This window comes from Saimiri boliviensis, chromosome 16 (genome assembly GCF_048565385.1).
Source record: "Saimiri boliviensis isolate mSaiBol1 chromosome 16, mSaiBol1.pri, whole genome shotgun sequence".
In the NCBI taxonomy this organism is placed as follows: domain Eukaryota; kingdom Metazoa; phylum Chordata; class Mammalia; order Primates; family Cebidae; genus Saimiri; species Saimiri boliviensis.
The window spans coordinates 73411344-73435261 of record NC_133464.1 but is presented as its reverse complement, the minus strand read 5'-3'; the positions used below and the strand labels follow the sequence as shown (position 1 = coordinate 73435261).

The 23918-nt window shown below is 38.1% G+C and overlaps 1 protein-coding gene across 17 annotated transcripts in view; it reads left to right on the top strand.

The window, feature by feature from the left end:
* Positions 1-23374, top strand: part of NBEA (neurobeachin) — a 702569-nt gene extending 679195 nt beyond the window's left edge. For 8 of the 17 annotated variants that reach the window (XM_074387840.1, XM_074387834.1, XM_074387835.1 and 5 more), the window contains 8 exons: positions 598-790; positions 2420-2491; positions 4903-5058; positions 5977-6147; positions 15437-15538; positions 17994-18190; positions 18967-19118; positions 21544-23242. In XM_074387840.1, coding sequence (XP_074243941.1) covers positions 598-790; positions 2420-2491; positions 4903-5058; positions 5977-6147; positions 15437-15538; positions 17994-18190; positions 18967-19118; positions 21544-21634 — 1134 coding nt within the window. In that variant the 3' untranslated portion in view covers positions 21635-23242. Of the gene's footprint in view, positions 1-597; positions 791-2419; positions 2492-4902; positions 5059-5976; positions 6148-15436; positions 15539-17993; positions 18191-18966; positions 19119-21543 lie in introns of all 17 variants that reach the window. The other 9 variants (XM_074387836.1, XM_074387843.1, XM_074387839.1 and 6 more) reach the window with 2 other exon arrangements.
* Positions 23375-23918: the final 544 nt, after the last annotated feature.

Sequence of the window (23918 nt, the reverse complement as noted above, 5' to 3'; positions counted from 1 at the left end):
CCTCAGTAAGCTCACAGACTAGAAGGGAGAAACAAGTCTTCAACAATCAACAGTCAGGGCCAGAGCGGAACCTGGGGAGCACCGCCAGGGAAGCGCTAGGGCTGCTTTCTGGAGGCTATTATATTTTAATTATTTACACTGTAGGCATGAGCCCAGATCAACCAGATAGAAGTGAAAATATTCATTAATTCACTTTATATTTCATGTAATCAGTGGGAGTCACTGATTTAACTAACTTTCCCACAAAATTGATTTTTAAACTGCATTGAGTAACTGTGTTATGTCATGTGGGTGTGTCTGTGAGCTAACTTTTCATTTTGCATTGTGGCGATATTTGAATTGAGGCTGGTCTTTAATGATTCTGTGTCCCTGTATCAGTGACTTTACAGAATTCATGTTCTCTATTCTCTGTGCCACCCGCAAGTCAAAGATGCTCAATTTGGGGTAGACATTCACCAGTATGGAAGCGCAGGTGGCTTTTCCTCCTTGTATGTGCTCATGCTAGCCTTGTCTGCTTAACCTCATTCTCCCTAGACCTTTCACTAACTGTGTTATTCCTTTTGTCTTCCTCTGTTCTCTTCCCTTTCTATTCAACAGTGTTTCCTTCCACAGAGTCCACTCATGTTTAAAGATCAGATGCAACAGGATGTGATAATGGTGCTGAAGTTTCCTTCAAATTCTCCAGTAACCCATGTCGCAGCCAACACCCTGCCCCACTTGACCATCCCTGCAGTGGTGACAGTGACTTGCAGCCGACTGTTTGCAGTGAATAGATGGCACAACACAGTAGGTATGTGTGCTGGAGCAAATCGCTTACTAAAGATTTCTTAAAAGCTACAATTAAGGTAAAAAAGTGTGCTGGGATTGGCTCATATGCCACATCATCTACAAAAAACAGCAGACTAAATAAATTGTCAAACCCAACTCAGTAACTCTTACCTGTCTCCTTCATTTCTGCTTTATGTTAGTGCCCCGTAGGATGCTTGGATCGTAGTTAAGTACTCAGTACATATCTGGCAAATTGAAGCAGTTCTACTAATAATAAAGGTTCTCCTACCGTTTTCTGCCATTGCCTTCCTGCAAAAAATAAATATAAAAAATAAAAAATGCACCGTACTTTTCTCCTGTATCACAGAAATGACTTTGAATCTGGGTTTCCTGATGCTGGCTTCAAATCCTGTTTCCTCTACATCAGCAATTTATTTAGTAAATATTTGAATGACTATCATGTGTTAAGTAGTCCTAAGCACTGTATATATAGCAATAAACAGGACCAGCACCAGCTGTATCCTTGAGAGCTTAGAATCTTTGCAAAAAGACAAAATCTGAATTGTCCAGTGATTTCACATTTCACATATGTTTTCTCCAAATTCATTCCTAAAAGTACCAGCCACTACATCTTGAAGTGACATAATGTTGTAGCAAACATCTAGACATGTTAATGCTTAACCATGGCAGAAGTGGATGTGATTAAATGATTTAATTGGCCCGGTTCACCACTAAAGATCTCCAAGAAAGCCGAAGACTCCCCCTGTCTCTAGAGTTGAATGGCTGAGCCATGCTGAAGTAACCTGAATCTTTCTGTTCAACTGACCCCTACATTGCTCTAAAAAAATACGGGGATTTGTACTATAGCTTCATCTCCTAAGAGTTTTTAAGTGCACCTATTTTAAGGTTATTGGTGATATTATCAACATACAGTAACGCTACGTCCATTCAGAGATAGACAGCAAAATTTATGACGATATTATTCTCAGGAGAGAGCCCCTAGAAATGTTTTGCATTGAGAAAAAAGACTATAAAGCACTACATTTTTCTTTAAATTTGTTCAAAAGTGTTATATATATTATATAATCACGTGTGAAAAACGATGACTAATGAATTTCATCAGGCCCTAAACATTAATCCTCTGAAAATAGCTTTTGGTGAGATTAAGATTTTAGGTGTGGCCCAATTTTATACCTTCAATTTACTTGTCATATGTTGAAAAAAAAGCCCCCCTTGGATAGGAGCCCCAGCTTCCTCTGTCCTCACCAGGTGAGCTCAGGCTTATACCCATCCCTGCTTGGAAGCATAGCCCTTTCATTGATTTCAGGCTCATTGATTGCTCAGTGACCTTAGCTTTTTGATGGGTTCAATAAATGTTATGATCTTCTATTTATCCAGCTTTTTCTCATCATTAGAACAAAGACAAAACTTTTTCCAACCTTCTACATCTTAAGTGGAAACCTGAAGTCCCTGTTGTGATTATTTTGTAAGGCTATCTACAGAGACACATAGTATAACTGAATCATTCTTAGAACAATTAATTTTTAAGCAAATATGCATTTTGTAAAATCATCATAAAACACTGCCCATTAGGAAATTCCTCCTTTCTGAAAATTTTATGGTAGTTTTTCTCTCTTTTTTTAATCTTTAGGCCTTCGAGGAGCTCCAGGATACTCCTTGGATCAAGCCCACCATCTTCCCATTGAAATGGATCCCTTAATTGGTATGTTAATAAACAAGAATACATTTTCATGGATACTATCCACATTTTCATATATAGTTATTTTTCATAAAAGATAGTTGAATAATATTTTTCTTCCACAAGATTAATTTGCTAATAATATCAAATTATCATCAAGGAGCTGTGTAAATTATAATATGCCATGTAAGAGCTTTGGCAATACAGGAATTGTTTCCTGATATTTTTGGAGGTCATTTAAGTTGCTTATAAATAAGGCAAATAATTCCAAACTGTATTTTCTTTCAGCCTAAAATGTTCTCTGACGGCTCAGTATTATTTGAAATATAAGGATTCAAAAAGATTATTAAAAGAAACTAATATGGAAGAACATCATTTCTGGAAGTCTCTATTATTGAATTTTTTTAAGCAAACATGTTTTAAAGAATATGTTTCATACGAATTAAAAACTGATGAGCTATAACTCTTTTCAGCAGACATTCAAAATATTTTTAAATAATCGTGTACACATTTACTAGCCATTTGATCCAGAGCTAGCTTCTTCGTCTTTCTAAGCCTGTCCAGTCTCATATCTGTAAGACGATTTTTAATAATGCTTCTTCTATCTAATTCATTGGATGATTAGTAAGATAAATTAGAAAAAAATGGAAAATGCTACAAAAAATTATTAGGCAACATATTAAAAGTCACGGGGTTTTATTCTTAGATTCTTTTTTTTTTTTTTTTTTTGAGAAGGAGTTTCACTGTGTCACCCAGGCTGGAGTGTAGTGGCACAATCTCAGCTCACTGCAACCTTCACCTGCTGGGTTCAAGCAATTCTCCCACCCCAGCCTCCTGAGTAGTTGGAATTACATACGTGCACTGCTATGCCTGGCTAATTTTTCTATTTTTAGTAGAGATGGTTTCACCATGTTGGCCAGACTGGTTTGGAACTCCTGACCTCAAAGTGATCTGCCTGCCTCAGCCTCCCAAAGTGCTAGGATTACAGGCGGGAGCCACCATGCCCAGCCTCTTATTCTTAGATTCTAATTTATCCTTCATCTTTGAACCCAGAAATAAGATAAGATACAGACATTTCAATTAGTTACTTAACCCCCTACACAAAAGACCATTTACATGTCTTTGAGAGCTTCTAAGATTTAGGATTAAGAATATTATTAGTCTAGTCTAGCTAGACTCTGTCTAACAGACATTGACAATGAAATATACAGCTAGTGTGTAACCATGGAAAAATTAATAGGTCTATTCTAATTAGTCAAGGACCAATTGTATAGTTTTCCAGAAACCTTTGGTTTTCTTTTCCTTACTGACTTTTTTGTATATATATTTTTTTATTGCTTACATTTTCCAGTCATTATTTTTATAGTATTAGTAGATAGCTACAAATAGTAGTACTTATATTTAATTGGTGTTAGAGAGTGGTGGTGGTGACCTTCTACATCTGCATTTCTGTTTAAGAATTCAGCCAAGGGATTTATCCTGCAAGGATGGCGTGCAGTAAGGGACAGGCTGGCATGCAGACAGGCACTGGGGAAATCAGATGGTGTCTCTGAGTTCCTGACTTTATTCAGATTCAATCCCAGGGCTCTACATGATTCTTTGCCTGTCTGTTTCCTCCCAGATCCCTCTCTCATCTTTTTTGTTCCTCTCCTCCCCTGCCAGCTCATTCTGGAAAGGCCTTCTGTCTGTTGACAATGCAGGGCTGTAAAGCTTCTGACCTGAAGCTCCCTGTGGGGCTGCCCACATAACAACATTCCTTGCTCAAATCTCTACCTTCCTTTTTCACAGGAATTATGAATACCATCAGAAAGTGACAGACTGGGGCAAATATTAAGATGTATCTTCCTTAATAACATACTTCATACAATGTTTACTTCTCATGTGATTCTTATAAACTGATGAACTTGTGCATAGTGAGCATCTAAAGAATTGAATGCACTAACATATTTTATTATGTTTTAAATTAATTATTTTGAATTCTTCATATTGTTTTTATCCATCAGAAAGTGACAGACTGGGGCAAATATTAAGATGTATCTTCCTTAATAACATACTTCATACAATGTTTACTTCTCATGTGATTCTTATAAACTGATGAACTTGTGCATAGTGAGCATCTAAAGAATTGAATGCACTAACATATTTTATTATGTTTTAAATTAATTATTTTGAATTCTTCATATTGTTTTTATTTATTGGTGGAGGGAAAACTGAAATTTCTGGCATAATTTTAAAATACATAATATGGTTCATAAATAATCATTGCTACAAAGGAAATTTATATTCCTCAAGGGAGAATCTTAATAGTCATGTACCATTAAAAAAAACTATCTCTGGATAAATGAAGCATGAAAATGTTGTTTTCCTTCCGTAAGCGCTTGGTGAAACTCATAATGGAATCTTTCTTCAAACGCTTTTTTTTCATTTATTTTTAGCCAATAATTCTGGTGTAAACAAAAGGCAGATCACAGACCTTGTCGACCAGAGTATACAAATCAATGCACATTGTTTTGTGGTGACAGCAGATAATCGCTATATTCTTATCTGTGGATTCTGGGATAAGAGCTTCAGAGTTTATTCTACAGAAACAGGTAATCATAACTATGAAACACCATGTTCTCTTCAAAATGACTATTGTTAAAACCAAAGCTGAATATGAACTCATACTCAATAATGTAGGCATTTTTATCATTTGTCAATATGAATAGTCAAGATTCAAATTAAATGTTCACATTGTAAGCAAGTAACTAATTTCATCTATTTTAATGAAGTATCTAACTTCATCTATTCTAAACGTAAGCATGATCCCTGAGTTCACAGGACAAATGGGGCTATTGTTCCCTTCCCACAAATTTGTATACAGTAAAATGTCCTAAAACTTCCCTTGATCTGACCCAAACCCTGAAGAGAAAAATCATGATTGTGTTATTTTATAAAGTCTTTTCCTTAAAAATCTCAAGTGATGGTCGGGCACAGTGGATTATGCCTGTAATCCCAGGACTTTGGGAGGCAGAGGCCTGGGGATCACCTTAGTTTGGGAGTTTGAGACCAGCCTGAAGAACATGGAGAAACCTCATCTTTACTAAAAAAATACAAAATTCGCCAGGCATAGTGGTGCATGCCTGTAATCACAGCTACTCGGGAGGCTGAGGCAGGAGAATCACTTGAACCTGGGAGGAGGGGGTTGTGGTGAGCTGAGATCTTGCAATTGCACTCTAGCCTGGGCAACAAGAATGAAACTCCGTCTCAAAAAAAACAAAAATCTCAGGGGACATTCTCTTATCAGTTTTCAAAAGCAATGCAAGAAAGCAACCTGTAGGCAGATTTGTATAACATTGTAACTTTACTGGCCTAAAGATGAGCTTTTCATAAAACTGGTAAAATAAAATAAAAATAAAAATACGGTAAAATTTTTGAAAATCTGATAAAATTAAGTTATGCTTATTGCTATTTGAAGAAAAAGATTAAATGAAGCAAAATTTAGCAAACCTATCATTTCTGTGTTACAGGGAAATTGACTCAGATTGTATTTGGCCATTGGGATGTGGTCACGTGCTTGGCCAGGTCCGAGTCATACATTGGTGGGGACTGCTACATTGTGTCCGGATCTCGAGACGCCACCCTGCTGCTCTGGTACTGGAGTGGGCGGCACCATATCATAGGAGACAACCCTAATAGCAGTAAGTGTTTGTATAAAATTGTTCTGTTAAACTATAGTTTATTTTAAATATATTTTGCCTTTTTGGTTTTTCTAATAGTTTTTTCCTAAGGTATAAGGATTATAAAATATGAAAGCTGAAGTGGCCAAAATCTGTATTGGAATGTAGCTATGTTCAAAGTATTAATATGAGCAGTACTCTCACCTCTAACATGGAGAGACTTCCAGATTCCCCTCACCGATCCCCTCCCCAGATCCTCTGTTGAGCAACCCAGTCTCTAAATGTCCCTATCCTTCAGAAATTTTCTTCAACATCACCTAGTCCATTAAACCTCATATGATTTCTTTCAGCTGAAAATAATCTCTCCTTCTCTGAATTTTCAGAAGATTTTAACTGTGTCTCAGTCAGGGCACTAAATGCTATCTATCACATACTGTAGTAAATTTCTTCATTTATTCATTTAAAAACCAGTGAGTGAGTACCCCCTTCACATGAGGCATGGTGAGGGATACAAAAATTGATTAAGACAGTTTCCTTGCTTGGGAGGATTCCTCAAGAGACTTTTATTCCACAATGCACCCTAAGATATCCTATAGGAAGAAAGTGTCAGGGGAGGCTGGACTCCTTCATGAAATAATTTTGGAATATAGTTTATACTTAAACTTTCTTTATAAGCTCTGGAAGTCTTACACAAATAAATTGTTGATGCTTGTTTAATCCACAGCCTCTCAAACTTCTTTTTCCAAGGAAATTTTATTTATGTAGGAGAAGTTAGTTATTAGTTCTTGGACTGCTGTCCCAAGAAAACTCTAAAGTAGATAACGAGTGTCTGTCTTTTCATCTTAAGCTCCAGTCATAGTGGTATACATAATAGGTTTCCAATACATCAGATGACTAAAGAGCTGGATAAGAGATTGCCTAGAAATAATTACTGATTTTAATTACTAAGCTTTCAATAGTTCATTCAAATGCATGACTTCCCTGTCAAATATAGAAAGGTTTCTGCAAAGTGGTAATGGCAAGTTCCCAAACCACAATTATTCAAATTGTCAAATATAAACTGAAACATGAATTGGAGGAATACTTATAACCCAACAGATATAGCAATTTTTCAGGAAACCTGTGCATCCACAACTAAAATGTTATAAGAGTAAACAAATCTACAAGATGCCATGTTGCATTGCTTGGGTGGCTGCTGCCTCTCTGGTCAGTTCCAACCTGTGAGACAGCTGGGGGTGGAAACTGAATTGCACATCCACCCTTCATGTCCCACTTCGTCCCCTCAACTCTTACACATTTTGACAGGAATACTGCAAAAGTAGGAAATGGCTTTGAATGGATAGGAACAAAGGTCAATACAGGAGAGAATGGAGAAATATATTTGTATGAGAAGATAGTGGAAGATTGGATTAGATGTCCAAATGTTATATGAAATTTTATTCCTGTTGCCGGTAGCTAGAGTTGAACAGCGGATGAAGAAACTAAATGTGTTGTGAAATAGAATGTGCCTCTTGGCATAGCTACTAAACAAGAGAGTGTATATACACATGAGTCTCTGTTCTAAATTTGAACAAGATGGGATCTTGATTTGAAGGAAAAGATATTCAATGTTGCTTGATTTCCAACCAGTTCAAATAGTTAGTTACCAATTCTTTGTTATTAACAAACATATCTAAATACCAGTAAGATAATCTCCTTATTTGCTCTTTTTTAAAGCCATGTCCTTAAAAAGTTTATTTTTAACAGAATTCTAGTATGTCTATGTATGCATATATATACATGTGTGTAAGACATATGACCTACCAGTGATGGCTTTATTATTCTCAAGAATGGTACACTATCAGGTATATTTGATCTAAATATATGTTCACATATTTCCAAATTGCCTTTATTTCCATAATAGTGTAGCATTTCTTTTAAAAGTTTAACTAAGCAGCGGGTCAGTGTAGTATCTTTCATATACATTGACAAAAAATTAGAAGTTATTAGAAAAAAATTAAAAGAACAGAATAGAGCTTTAAATCTAATTAATTACCATCTTCAAAATGAAGCCCAAAATGATGCAAGTGTTATTTCCAAAAAGGGGATTTGTTTCTTAAAAGCTGCCATCTGGTAGCAGAGATAAGATGTTAATGTACTGCTGGGAGGTAAAGAATATTAAAGAAAAATATAAATTATAGTAATTATCTGTGTTCACTACTCTTGTTTTCTAGTGATCTTTTAAACCAAAAAATGGCTAACTATCAGTTGTAGCTTTGGTGCATGAGTTAGCAAGAAAAGTTTAAATACAATAATATTTAAATTATTTAAAGTTCCTTACAATAGGAGCTATGTAAATACAAAATGCTTTTGCAATACTTAAGAACAAAAACGTGGATATTGTATTTGTTAGAAAGCAGTATCATATTTAACTTTTAAGTAAGGACAGGATTATCTTAAAGATATTATGACAGAAGATTATCAATATGTGTTTTTCAGTATTACCTTCATCTATAGGAATTTTAGTCAGAAACTGTTGTCATCATTATGAACCCAAACCACTTCCATAGACTCAATTCTGGCAAGACTTCATTAGATATTTAATGTGAACATATGTAGAATGGTACATCAATAAGAGGGAAAAGTGCTCTTCTAGAATAAACAAGATAAGCACCTAAAGTATTAGTCAAGCAACAATATGTGTTGAGTGCCTACTGTGTGCCTGGCACTATCTCAGCAGCTGGGAATGCTGGAAGTCACAATCTCTGACTTTCCGGAGTTTACAGGAATCTGCTTTTATACTAATCACAAACTGCTTCTCCCGCTTGGATGTACTGAGGATGTCGAGTATTTGTTATGGGAATCGTGAATTGTTACTGGATAATATATTTTGTGGCATAAATGCTTTGAACACCCATAAAATGCTTAACTTTACATCAAATAGATGATTATGAAAAAAAAAACTGGTTTTGTTTTTTTTCCATAAGGATGATCATAATAGTAAAAAAAAAAAAAAAAAAAAAAAAATCTCAGGTTTCATATTGATTGAATGACTGATTCATGGCTCTTCTATCTATTTAAAAAGCCAACCTAGCAGCACATATATGCCTGACTAGGGCAACCATCGATGTTGGTCTCTTCCCTCTTTTTTTCAGGCAGTCACCACACACACTGAATTGACTGTCGAATCAGTGCTCTGCCTGTGGTTTGACACAGCCACAGTTGTTTCCATCGGAAAACTCACAATATGAAAAGAGGTTTTTTTTTCTGTTCCAGTTTAATCTACTCTAGCTTCCAATTCACAGGTCAGAGAAGCAGGCCATATGTGTTTTCTATCTCATAATACGTTGATACTCAAGACCAGAAGCTAGTTGTCTCTAAATTTGTATCAAAGTGTGTGACACAATGCTCTTAGGTTTTGGAGGTTGTATGTATTAACCTATTCTTGAAGGGGAAAGTCCTAGCATGGAACATAATAACCTAGTAGTTGTCATAAAGCAGGGATTGGCCTTGGTGTGGACATGAAACTGCTTTGTGTGTCAGTGAGGCCAAATCATACCTGTTCATCACAGCATCATGAAATGATAGGATTTATCATTTAGCCTTACGTGCACATCACCGAAATCTTCTCAAGATAAACTCAGCTGACTTTAACATATTTGTTTCTCTTGCACTCATTATTATATTGTAATGGATAGCTTGAAAACAGTGTTATGTTTGTGAAATGTTTTAGGCAGGTATAGAAAGTATGTGTGGTTTTATTGTGTCAAATATATTGTTGTGGCAAATGGAGACATCTCAGAAATATTAAGTCTTTTTCTAATCCTTTTGACCATTGTGATGAATCGGTCACAAAGAGAATGAATATCTATAAGCAGACTATTAGATATAGAGTTTCAGACCATAAAAGATATAAGCAAAGGCTACCTAGTGTAGATTAGAGTCGAATTATCATTGTTTTATTAATGTATTTTATAATAATATTTATTGTTATTCTTTCAAACTTGTGACTTTGAACATAGAAATTATCTTGGAGACTTTAAATAGGTCCCTAACTAGATAACAGAATTGCAAAGATGTGAGGGACAGATGCTTTCATCTGAAACAGACTTTTACACAAATTCTGAAACTAATTTGGAAGTGATAAAAATTAATTTGCGCACTTTAATTGGAAGCAGCCTACTGCATGAAAGAGAGTGGAGCCGAGCTGGCAATTTGTGCTGAAAGCTGATTGAATTTTTTGTCAGGTAGGTATCTTGGACTTGGCCGCTTATCCTCTTGAGCCTCTCTTTGCAATATGTTACAACCCATCTCTGACTGGTGTTCTTTAAAAGGATCAATGCTATTCCTGTGGAATCCCTAGAGTCCAAAATTTCATTGATCTTGGGACTTGACATTTCTCATTACGTGTTATAGCTTCTAACAAGATAGTCACAAGAGAGGCAAGTTAACATTGTTGTCTCTTCAGCAGACACTCAGAATACATTGGGACCTCAGCTCAAAAGCCAACCTGCTTTTAAATTATGTAGTTTTAATGTGTATACCAGATATAAGGTGCTTTATAGAGAATTTGATATACATACATACAAAAATTTTTAAATCATAGCCATGTGAAACTTTGAAGAGGATTTCCTGTTCATCTTTTCAACTCAAATCTACAAATATTCATTGGGTACTGTAGGTAACACATTGTTATTATGCTTTTCCATTCTACCTTTTAAAAATAAGTCCTGTAGCTCATGTGCAGGCATTATTCAGACTGTGAAAGGAGAAGCCAATTGCAAAGGAGACTCCAGCTGTGCACACACACCTTCTCTGGGCTCCCATTGTGTATGCCTCAGCTCTGGACGCTGACCCTCCTGCCAGCCACAACCTGTCACCAAACATCTGCCAAATCACATCCCTCTCTTTGTTTGCATCCAGCCTTGTTTTAAAAAGACTATCCTGGTGCCCAGCTCCACAACTGTCACTAACTGGTGCTAGTATAAGAAATGAAAGCATGGACAATGAATAGCACAGAATTATAGAATTTATTTACATTTAGATACATTAGACAAGTTCGTCTCACTTCTCAGAGCAAGGAATCTTACTTAGCTAGGATTTAGAGCGTGTTGAACCATCTTTTTAAGATCAGAGGAAGCATAGCTCCATATGTGGCAGTTCTCACCTTGCAGGGCTTGTCAAGGACCAAAAGGGAAGGGATGTATTGAAACATCCGTGTCACAGAGCCCATTCTGTGGTAGACCACTCATCTGCTCCCTCCCCCAGCCTAACACCAGGAGACTTTCCAGGGTTCCAGACTGAGAAGGGAGCTGCTTGCCACTCAACCTCTGCTTTTCCTTTCCCTGTACAGGACTAAGGCGTCAAGGAAGGTCCTGGGCCTAGGTTGGAAGCAATATATACAGAGCGACTAATGTGTTCTGATTAGAGGGCTTCGATTTCCAGACCATGGGGTGTCTGGGCTTTACGCAAAGCCCAGCTTCCTGAGGAAGGGGAGGTGGATGATACCATTAGTTGTTTTTAGAAGGTGAGGGTGAGACAGTCCTGTACTGTGACCTAGATCTGGGCTCAGGACTTCAGGAGAAGCAGTTTCCCTGCAGTGGCAGTGCTCCCAGAAAAATGTGGTCGTTGTTATCTCAGAAGAGGAAAAAGAAGTTAGAGTGAATGAATAAATGCTTCCACCACATCTATCTTCTATTCCTCACTGAATACTCTGTGAGTACATAAGAAATGAAAACACATCATGGGTGAATTTGACACTTTCCAACCCACAGAATGTTTTTATTTGCATTTATCTTGGGACGTTGGGAAATGCGGGAGCAAGCATATTTGGTATTTGGAACAGACCTCTACAGCACCCACCTGTGGCTGACAAGTTGGGGTCTTGATGAGGGACTCCCGACCGATATCACTCTTCTCATCTATCCCAGCAAATTTCTAACATAATATATGGAAATAAATCTTGAAATCATAGTAGTAATGAAACTGCCACACCCTTTGACTAAATCCCTTATTCTGGGATTTAACTTTTAAAAGGCATCATATTTTATCTGAGTATAAACATGGTTTATACTTTTGCCATGGTTCTGCAGTGACTTCCCCAAGGTGAGAAAGAAAATCTAATGTCATGCATCAGGAGGTTCATCAACTCACTGGGGGGCAGAGGTCTTAGAAACGCCACTGGCTTTGTTTAGTTCTAAATCAGAAGGACCACAGCTTCCCCTGCGTATCAGTGTCCCACAAATGAGGTTTAAAATTAGAACCATGAGTTCTTTACTTTGACCATTTTTCTAAAAGCCAGAGACCGTCTCACTGAAAAACCTCTCCTTACCAGATCTACTTGAACAGCAGCATCTAATACTAGTGTATTTTTTTCATCATCCATTTTCATAATATTGAAATGACTTTTGATAAAAGGAGGATGGAATTTGTTTATTTTAAGCCTTTTAAATATTCCGTTTCCAAATGCATATCTATAAGGAATGTAAAAATCGGACGTGTTTGTTCTTCATCAGTTCTAGTCATTCCAGCACACAGCGAGTGCTTCTGTGGAGGCAATGGTGGGGCTGAGGGCAATGGCAGTGGCCCTCAGAGGGGCTGTCCACCTGCACCTCCCTCTGCACTGGGCCCTTTAACCCTGGGCTACATCCGTCAACCGTGATGTGACAGTGACAGAATATTCCCAAGATTTCTGATTGTTGGGTGTGTGACATCTGTCCCTAGCAACGAAATGAAATAGAGGAAATAAGCTTTCCCCCCCCGCTGCAGTTTTCCCAACTCCGAAAGCCTGGAATGGCATTTTATTTTCCTTTCACTTAAGGAAGGAAATGGTGCTTTCTGGGGCCCTAAACAATATCCCCTAATAGTTAAGTGCCACAGTTTATTCAGATGACCTGGGGACATTGTAATGAAACAAATAAAACACTTTAAACTCTCTGAATGAGACACGAGCCTTTGAAAAACTCATTTCCTAGCAGAAAATGTATAACATGCATAAAGAATATTTTTATACATTTTTTCTCATTCTCTGCAATAGGATCAGATTGCTTTTTATTTTTTCTATAGCACATTAGGGAAAGTGCTCAAAACTATTTATTTTATATAAATGAATTAAGTGTATAATTTCAGGGGTTTCCACTGTGCTAGTCTCTCCAAGATAAAATTATCATTTAGAAAAGTTAAAGCTGATATTACACATAAAATCTTACCAGTACTTTTTTAAAGATTTAATTTGTATGGATACATAATGGTTGTACATATTGATGAGATATGTTGATACAAGGATGCAATGTGTAATGATCAAATCTGGGTAATTGGGATATCCAACACCTCAAACGTTTATTATTTCTTTGCATTAGGAACATTCCAAATCTTCTCTTCTTGTTATTTTGAAATGTACAATAAATTGTTAGCTGTAGTCACCCTATTATGCTATCTTATTCCTTCTAGCTGTATCTACCTAACTGCGTTGTTTTACCCATTAACCAACCCCTCCCCACCACCCTTGCAGCCTCTGGTAACCACCATTCTGTTTATTCCCTCTATGAGATCAATTTCTTCAGCTCCTATGTATAAGTAAGAACACGAGACAGTTGTCTTTCTGTGCCTGGCTTATTTCACTTAACCTGATGTCCTTTGGTTCCATCTGTGTTGTTGCAAATGACAGGATTTCTTTCTTTTTTTTTTTTTTTTAAATAGCAGAATAATATTCCATTAGGCAAATATGCCTCATTTTCTTTATCTTTTCATTATTTGTTGAACACTTAGGTTGATTCCATACCTGAGTTATTGTGAATAGTGCTGCAGTAAACATAGGGGTGCAGATATCTCTTTGATATGCTGATTTTCTTTCTTTTGAGAACTCTTCTCAATGCTCAAAGCTTATGTTACCAGGGAGCCCAGAGCATCTTTAAAACAACTTTTTTTTTCTTTTTCACCTTTTTCCTGCACTGTAAAACATAATTTTATAAATGGTATAAATGTGTTTCAGACAAATCCAGGACTGCTGACATCATAAATGGACATTCTACCAATAGTCAAAACGCATTTAAGCAATATCCATGTATTTAGAAGATGGCAAACTAGTGTGAGCTGCTGTTCCCCTTCTCCCGCACTCTATCTAAGAGATGCCTCAGAAGCAAAATTGGAGCTGATGGGTCTGAAAAAAATTAAATAAAACTGAGAAATCCCTGGGGAGACAGAAGATAGGCAGGTCTTAAGGAAGGGGCTCTTGGCAGACCGCAGTGGAAGATGTGGGGCACCTTACTAGGTCAGGCCTTGTCGTTATGCACTTGCCTAGTGAACTTTCTGTGGCTTCTCTCTTGCCACTGTGGGCAGAGAACTAGAGCAGCAGTCCAGCTGGCCAGCACCCAGGGGTCCCATCAGTGCCAAAGAAGGGGCATTCCAGGGGGAGGCACCTCTGCCAGCCCTGGAACCTTCAGCTTCCCCCAACCCCAGTGAGGGCCAGGAGTTCAACCTAGGAGGCAGCTCTGGGAAAGAGAGGCACCATGACCAAAGTACGGGGTGTTTCTCTGAGAGACAAGACGAGGGGCTGGGGGTGGTTATCCCACCAAAAATAGGAATTCACTGAGAAAAACAGGCAAGCATGCAGAGAACGCAAGTGCCAGAAAAGAAAGATCACAAACTAAACAGCCTATATGGGTGATGCAGAGTAAGCTCATTTCCTTTCAGTAACAGAAGAGAAAAATGTAGAACTTCATACAAAAGGCATAATATTCTCTACGTCATTCAGTTTATGAAAGCAGTTAGCAGTGAAAATGCTTCGGGGATGTAATTCAGCTGGGCTTTTTAGCTAGGTTTGCACTGATGAAGTGGGTTCACTTCCAGCACATTGCTGTATGAACTTGGGCAAGTTCAATCACCATGCAAAGCCTTGGATTTCTAGGCTATAGACTAGGGATTGTAAGAGTACCTACCTCATAGGTAAGTAACACAGATAAATGACTTAGCAGACATTGTGCCAATTCTTAACAATAATGGAAGAAAAAGAATACTCATTACCATTCTCATCATGTTCTAAGCATATCACCTATGTTAACTTGTCCTGTCGACAAGATGACAGGACAAGTTAACATACGTGATATGCTTAGAACATGATGAGAGTGTATATAAACAGCATGTATAATAGGTTCACTAGTTATGTGCATTTCACGGAAGAGGACAGCAGATAGGTTAAGAACCGGCTCATGGTCACACAGCTTAATAATGATGCCTTAATAAACATGGTACGTTTTTGAAGGTTGCATTGCTGGTGTAGCCCTCTCCCCCCGCCGTTGGTCCATGGTGCCTCACTGCTGCTGTATTCTTGCAGGTGACTATCCTGCACCAAGAGCCGTCCTCACAGGCCATGACCACGAAGTTGTCTGTGTTTCTGTCTGTGCAGAACTCGGGCTTGTTATCAGTGGTGCTAAAGGTAAGAAGTCATTTCTTTCATTTCAAATGTTTAGAAAATGATCATTTTCTCACACCATGACTGTAGACAAATGGTATCCCGAAGTTATTTGCAGACGTTTAGTTTTATGATTGATATTTACTAGCACTAATACAAAATACGTGTAAACTTTTATGTAGTATTTTGTGGTCAATGGCAATCTAACCAGAACACTGATAAATTAAATTACAGTATGTTTATATGATGCAGTCATTATAAAGGACATTTGAAAGACAAGGGGAATGTATCCCTGATGGAGTGGGGGAGGTGGGAGGTCAGGTCACTCATGAGACACAGCCTTGGACCCCCTCCCTCTGCAAGTCCCTTTCTTTATAAGGCCAGGAGCTGTGTAGAGGTTGATGGAAAGGAAACAAAGATTACTTGGTTCTTTGGAGGTTTTGCTTTGTTTTGTTTTTGAGTTACAGTTTCACTCTTGTTGCCCAGTCTGGAGTGCAATGGCATGATCTCGGCTCACTACAACTTCTACCTCCTGGGTTCAAGTGCTTCTCCTGCCTCAGCCTCCCAAGTAGCTGGGATTACAGGCACCCTCCACCATACCTGGCTAATTTTTGTAATTTTAGTAGGAGAGGGGTTTTACCATGTTGGCCAGGCTGGTCTCCAACTCCTGACTTCAGGTGATCCACCCACCTCAGCCTTCCAAAGTACTGGGATTACAAGCGTGAGCCACTGTGCCCAGCCTCTTTGGAGTTTTTGTAGAAGACAGTTTGTTTCAGGAAGTCAGGGAACTTACATCTCTGGGAAGACTCACAGGCAGAAAGGGGCCTGAGGCTTGGAAAAGTGAAAGGAGCACTGGGGGCTGAAGTGTCACCATAGTCGCAACTTGGAGGAGTGAGAAGACTGGAGGGATGGGAGGGGCCTGGGCCACAGCATTTGCATTTTTTTTTTTTTTTATGACTATAGTAGGAAACCATTGAAGTTTTTTGTTTTTTTGTTTTTTTTTTGTTTTTTTTTTTTGAGACGGAGTGTCGCTCTTGTTACCCAGGCTGGAGTGCAATGGCACGATCTCGGCTCACCGCAACCTCTGCCTCCTGGGTTCAGGCAATTCTCCTGCCTCAGCCTCCTGAATAGCTGGGATTACAGGCATGCGCCACCATGCCCAGCTAATTTTTTGTATTTTTAGTAGAGACGGGGTTTCACCATGTTGACCAGGATGGTCTCGATCTCTTGACCTCGTGATCCACCCGCCTCAGCCTCCCAAAGTGCTGGGATTACAGGCTTGAGCCACCGCGCCCGGCACCATTGAAGTTTTTTAGTCAAGGTGATGAAATAGTCAGGTTTGGTTGTTAGAGCTCATTTCAGCTGTTCTACAGAGAATCCATGGAGTCTGAAGGCTCACACCATGTTTTTAAAATATTGATATCTAAGAATAATTAACCCAGAAATGGACATGTAGAAAATTTTCAGTCTTTTAATTTTAAAAAGTAATTATATGTGTAATAACATTTTACCCTGTGAAGTTTAAAAAAAAAAAAAAGGAAAATAAGTAACATGTAGTAGGCACAAAGAAAGAAACATTTCCTACAGGCGGTGATATTAGAGATGGTTGCTGGTTTTTTCCTAATTTTCTATAGGGCAAGTCTATTACTTGAGTGATTAGGAAAAAATTTAATAATGTTGCTTGCTTTGTAGAACATGTGTCTATTCAGATCAATTGAAAAATAAACATGTAATTCATATACTGTTTTGTGGAGATCTTTTTGGGACAGTGGAATAGATACATAATACCAAACTATATTAACCAATTTTTGTGAATTGATCAGTGAATGTTTTACCTTATCAAGATGACTTTATAAGGGCAAAGAAACCCAGAAACAATCGGAGCCAAATGTCACTCCTTACCCTCCTTTCACGCGCCTCACTGTTCATTTATTTGAAAGACAATATGTTTCTGTAGGCTGAATTACTTAATAAGTTTTCTCAATTTTGCTTTTACATTTTACGTTTAAAATACAGAAAAGGTAAAATGTACTTGACAGTAATGCATTTGTGTGGTACAATGCATAAAATTTTGATTCTACTTGAGAAAATGAGCATCTGTTTTGATAATTCTATTAAACTTTCAAGAAGAGTTTCTAAAAGTATGTTATGAGAAAATGTCTGGCACAGGAAGTCTTTTATTCTCATATAATCTGTGAACTGTATCATTTTATTATGAATATTACCTGATAAAGGAAATGATCAAGTATTTACCTGGTGAAAAAGTTTGCAGCGTAAGAGTGTGGTATACAACAGGTACTCTGGCTTTGCTCTGTTTACATGTAAGATCAGTGCTTGATCTGGCCAGCCTGCCTCTTTCCTTTCTGTCTTCTTTCATCAAATCTGAGTGCACACCCAGGGAGGTTTTTGGATTGGTGGGAGCTGGTGTGTCGTTTGTCATCCCCAGCTGACCCTGGGCATTGATGTCCTCACTTTGCAGAGGGCCCTTGCCTTGTCCACACCATCACTGGAGATTTGCTGAGAGCCCTGGAAGGACCAGAAAACTGCTTATTTCCACGCTTGATTTCCGTCTCCAGCGAAGGCCACTGTATCATATACTATGAACGAGGGCGATTCAGCAATTTCAGCATTAATGGGAAACTTTTGGCTCAAATGGAGATCAATGATTCAACACGGGTAAATCTGCATACTTTGTGCTAAGTAGGACTGAAGCCAAAAGATTGAAGATTGATTGTTTTACATTAAATAATTCATAATAGAATTTCTGTGCTATCCAGATAAATGGGTTCTGGTTTAAAAGTATATAATTTCATGTGGGCTGATACTTTAAACAAACCCAAAGTTCATTTAATTGTAAGTAATTAACCCAGTGAATTAGACTTCAGAAATGATAGCTGTTGTTTGATTAAAGCTTAGACCCTTAGGAAATTTTTTAAAGCTCCTTTTATAATTGTTTCAGCGCTGCACCCTCACAACATTAAAAGTGAGTTTATTTTCAAAGATTTCTATCTTTAGAACCCTAAACAAAAATTACATATACCCATTTACCCTTTATTCACAAATGAATTATAATTGCTGGCTTGTCATTATTAAACTCTGTTTTGAAATATGCTTCTTCCATTTGTTCTAAAATGCTCTACAATCTTAATATTCAGCATTTAACTAAACATGTTAATGCTCAAGTTCTTCCTCGATTAAGTTAATAATATCCTCTTGGGAATTTAATCTTGGTTTTAATAAGATCTTTTGTATATGTAAGAACTTTGATGAATTCCACATTGGAAATTCTGTGGCTTGAACTTGAGAAAAGTTGGAGAAATGACTAACAGTAGACAATAATGACAAGGGAACTGGACTGAGTACTTTTCAGTAGTGACAGTTGGCTCTTTAGGAAAAATTGAGAGAAACGGTTGTTGTGTTTTTTGTTTTGTTTTGTTTTACCTTTTCTGAAGGCCATTCTCCTGAGCAGTGATGGCCAGAACCTGGTCACTGGAGGGGACAATGGGGTGGTGGAGGTCTGGCAGGCCTGTGACTTCAAGCAACTGTACATTTACCCGGGATGTGATGCTGGCATCAGAGCCATGGACTTGTCACATGACCAGAGGTGAGCTGCGTCAGGGACAAGTGTTACCACTGAGAACTGTCATCGGAGGCTCTCTTTGTTCTACCAAGGGTGAATTGTGCTGTGAGTGCAATTCCAGCATCCAGACAAAAGAAAGACTGGCAAAGAAAAGGGGAAAATGAGGGGAAGAATAAGGATTCTAGTGAGAGGGAAACACAGGAAGAGAATAAGAAGGAAAAAAAGAAATGGATCTGATAGAGAAGGGGGCCTCCAGACAAGTTTTAAGGGCCCAAGACATAGAACTTACTCCCACCAAGTTCCCTTTCTCAGATCCTTGCCTAGTCTCAGACAGGCCACCCTGGCTTGTATGATGTGAGGGAAACATATATTTCTCAGCAGAGGTAGGATTCGGTGTGAGACCTACTTCTAGCTAACCAGTTTCCATCAAAGCACATAGTGTGGGCTGCAGCTGGCCTCTCTTTCAACAGCATGTGGCACTCACGCATTGCCCAGAACAATCTTTTATCACCACGTTATTTACCTGTTTCTCATTTATGTTATTTTGGTTTATTGTATGTATTTCCCTAAAACACTTTAATCCTTTAATCCAACTCTTTCTTGGAAAGAGTTGATATGAATATTAATCAATTAATAATGATTTTCCATTGTTCTTCAATTTACAAAAGGATTTTATTGTTTCCTAAAATCTATCCTTGGGTTTCTTATAAAATGAAAATAATATTAGAAATATAAAGTACCTAAGCCTTTAAATATAAAGTTCCTTCAAAATATAAAGTCCCTCAGCCTTTAAAATAAACTACAACCCTATGATCTGAATATGGCATGTAATTTCTAATTTTTGCTATTTAGCAGAAATAAGAAAAGCTTGTTAATCGATGTTTTTCCCAACTACATGTAATATTCCTCATAACAATACTGATTTTAAAATATTTTAAATATTAAGACGTATAATAAAGTTAATGAAGCATCTTCAACAGTATAATAAAATGGTACTAAAGTCATTGGGAAAAACACTGTAAGCTAATTTAGTCTGAGAAAGGATGTTTGGTCTGAGCCCAGACTGTTTTTAAAGAAGGTTTAGGGTCAGTATTGGAGTATCCCGGAGTGTCGCAGTCCATACTTACAAATAAATGGGAATGTTTTATTGTGTTATTGTTTGTATATATGTGTGTTTCCAGATTGTTTGAAGTGATTTGTGTTTGTAAGTAATTCCAATATTTCTCTGATATTCTTACTCATTTGTGTATTCATTTTGCTGCCATCATCATAGGTTGAGTACAATGCAAAGCACTAAGGATCCACAACAAGAAACTAACCCCAGAGAGCTCAGATCCTCATAATCATTGCATATGAGGGTACCAGGAACAGAGTAACAGAAGAAGGAAGGGACAAACTCTTCTCAAGGGCCAGGGAGGGCAGGAAAGACTTCGGAAGATGCTCATTCATTCACCAGGCGTGCACAGAGAGGGTGGATGAATGAGCATATTCAAAGTTGCAATAGTATTAGGGGTTCTCCAAATGGAGGGGGAAAGACACTAAGTTTCTATTTCTATTTTAATCTCATCCTTGGTTTTGATTATTTTTGTTGTTTTATAATGAAGAATGCATGTATATAAATTATACATTGATAAACATATATTGGGGATATTACTCAAAAGGTATTTATTGGATGAGGTGTCTAATCAAAAGTGAAGCCACCCTTCACGTAGACAGAAATTCTGAAACTCGCCTACATTCAGTCAGTGGCAGCGGGACTGGGGAAGGAACATCTCAGAGAAAGAAGCCTCAGAGCTGAAGGGCGGATCAGTCAGGAGGGAGAGGGAGAAGAGACAAGGGCAGCTTAACCATCAAAAGCCCGCAAAGTCAGAAGGCGCCAGTGATTCATGGTGGACATGTCGAATCTGAGGGTTCTGTGACACAGCCTGGCAGTGACCTCCAACTGGTAATGAGAAATCTGTGTCTGGGGCTTCAGAAAGAAACATCATTGCATTTACACCCAGGGAGAATGTGGAACGAGAGGGCAAGAGGTGGAGTGATTCCAGGGGGCAAAGAAAAGAAAGGTCAGAGAGACAGGAAGAAACACCAGATACCCTCGCAGAGTCCAATAGATGTCCGAAGCAAGGCAGTGGACACGGACAGGTGCGATTGCTGAGAGAAACGGGGCACCCAGCAGAGGCTGGAAATTTGGTTCTGTGGGCTCTCCCGCTCTGCAGCAGGGCTGCCTGTGCAGGCATGTGCAGGCCAACTGTGCTGCTCCCAGCAGAACCGAGAAGAAATTTCAGTCCTACTTCCATGAACACAAAATGAAGACTTGGCAAAACTTTGAGATCATGATATTGTCTAGTGTAAAATGCCAAACTTTGAGACTGTGATGCTGTCTAGTGTAAAAATAGCAACTACAGAAATGATTTCATATCACTCTTACCTGCTGTTTCTGCTTTTCCAGGACTCTGATCACTGGCATGGCTTCTGGTAGCATTGTAGCTTTTAATATAGATTTTAATCGGTGGCATTATGAGCATCAGAACAGATACTGAAGATAGAGGAAGAACCAAAAGCCGAGTTAAAGCTGAGAGCACAAGTGCTGCGTGGAAAGGCAATATCTCTGGTGGAAAAAACTCGTCTACATCGACCTCCGTTTGTACATTCCATCACACCCAGCAATAGCTGTACATTGTAGTCAGCAACCATTTTACTTTGTGTGTTTTTTCACGACTGAACACCAGCTGCTATCAAGCAAGCTTATATCATGTAAATTATATGAATTAGGAGATGTTTTGGTAATTATTTCATATATTGTTGTTTCTTGAGAAAAGGTTGTAGGATGTGTCACAAGAGACTTTTGACAATTCTGAGGAACCTTGTGTCCAGCTGTTACAAAGTTGAAGCTTTGAACCTAACCTGCATCCCATTTCCAGCCTCTTTTCAAGCTGAGGAAAAAGAAAAAAACAAAAACACATTTGATACTTTGTACATCAGATGCATCTTATTTAAAAGGGATACTTTTGTAAAAGTAAAACCTTGTATAAAGAACAAAATGTTTCTTAATTTTATTGTGGAGTTACAACTTGCATGTTCTTTACTCCCGATGGCTTGGTGGAACAGCTGCATTCACACTATGAAACAGAAAGATCTGTCCAAGGACACAGCTTGTATGAAAGGGTTGAATTTGGGCTCCATCAGTAACTTTTGACATTTTCACCAAAATATAGTTTGCACTTTTTAATCTAAATTCATCCCTTCTGAGTGAAATTTGCTCATAAAGCATTTGGATACTAAGCCATTATTTGCCATTTGGGGTACTTTATACAAAGAAAATTCAGCCCTACCTTGCATAATTTGAAGACACAGCAGAAAGGGGGCTTAGGGATGAGGTCCTGGTTTTTCTTGTATAAATAGGAGTCATGAGCGTTAGTTCGTAGTAATAACTTCCCAGCACTTCCAGAGTCATCCCACTGGCTTGGTGTGTATACATTAGGGGAGCATAATCTGATGCTAACTTTTTTTTTTCCTTTTTGGTTCTTGAATAGCTTAGTTTCTTTAATAACAAGTCAGACTTTATTACAACAATAACTGAAGTTATTCTTTTAGGTTCTCGTGAAATTCTCACCTAAAGCCACATTCTTAGCCTAAGGCACTTCATCTTTTATGATATAAAATGATGGCTATCAAATGATTTTCCATACATTGTACTGATCAAGTTATACACCCAGGGGTATATACACTTTCTTCATGTTTCTTCTTTGTATATTTGGTGACTGTATCGTCATAGATGTACATATTGTGTCGGTAGGGCTATGAGGCATGTTACAGGAATGTAATTTTCTCAGAATTTACACTCACTTGCAGTCATTTATTTAAAAAGATAAAACAAGATAATGGGTTCTTTGTATTGGCACTTTGCACCAGAAACATATCATTATTTATTGATGTGATTACTTATTTGTTATCCACCTTGTACTAGTAAGTTTTAGCACTGAATTCCTTCTTCATTGTTGTTTGTATTTATGAAATTCTGAAATTATGGGGAATCAGCATAATGATTAAGTTATTCATCACCAGGCTGTAAGCAATATCTTGAGTTTGTAGCTTAGAATTGGGAGGATACTGAGCATCTGGAAGACAAGTTCATTTCATCTTGAGATCATGGTGAAATATTTTGGATATATAAATTCCTTAAGCTATTGTAACCATGTTTTATTGCAAAGATGTAAAATATGCCAGATGTGTGTGAGTTGGAAATCAAAAAAAGAAAAATAAAATATGCAAAGAATTCACGGATTGTTTCACATTTCATTGGACATGTCACTAGCATGCTTCCACTGTGTTGTCATACAGGTTTAAGAAGTCATCATCACTGAGGTAGAGGCCTACAGCATCTAAAAACATGAAATCGAGTCCTAATGAGGTGCTGTAATTTGCTGAAACCTGAGCTGCTCTACCGGGCCATCTGACAGGGATTTGGGGCAACAGTAAGCATAAGGAAACAACCCTCATGGTCTATTCCACATAATCCACTTTGGGGATTGTCTTTATTTTATTTAAAAGGAACTTAGTAGTGAAGGTTATAATAGCTTCTTTTATGAGTGTTTTCACATAATGCCTTTTTCATTTGAAACCACACCTTCTAGAACTCATCAGCAACCAGGCATGGCACAGGCAGGGACTGAGGACCTGAAGAGGCCGAGCAGCTGTTAGTAAGGGCAGCCTCAAGTGGGCTGACGGGACTTTGGGCACATAGATGGGCATGGGTGGTTGGGGCAGCGGCCCAGACAGGCCCAAGAATGACAGACTACAGGCCATGCTTCCATCGGCATTCCC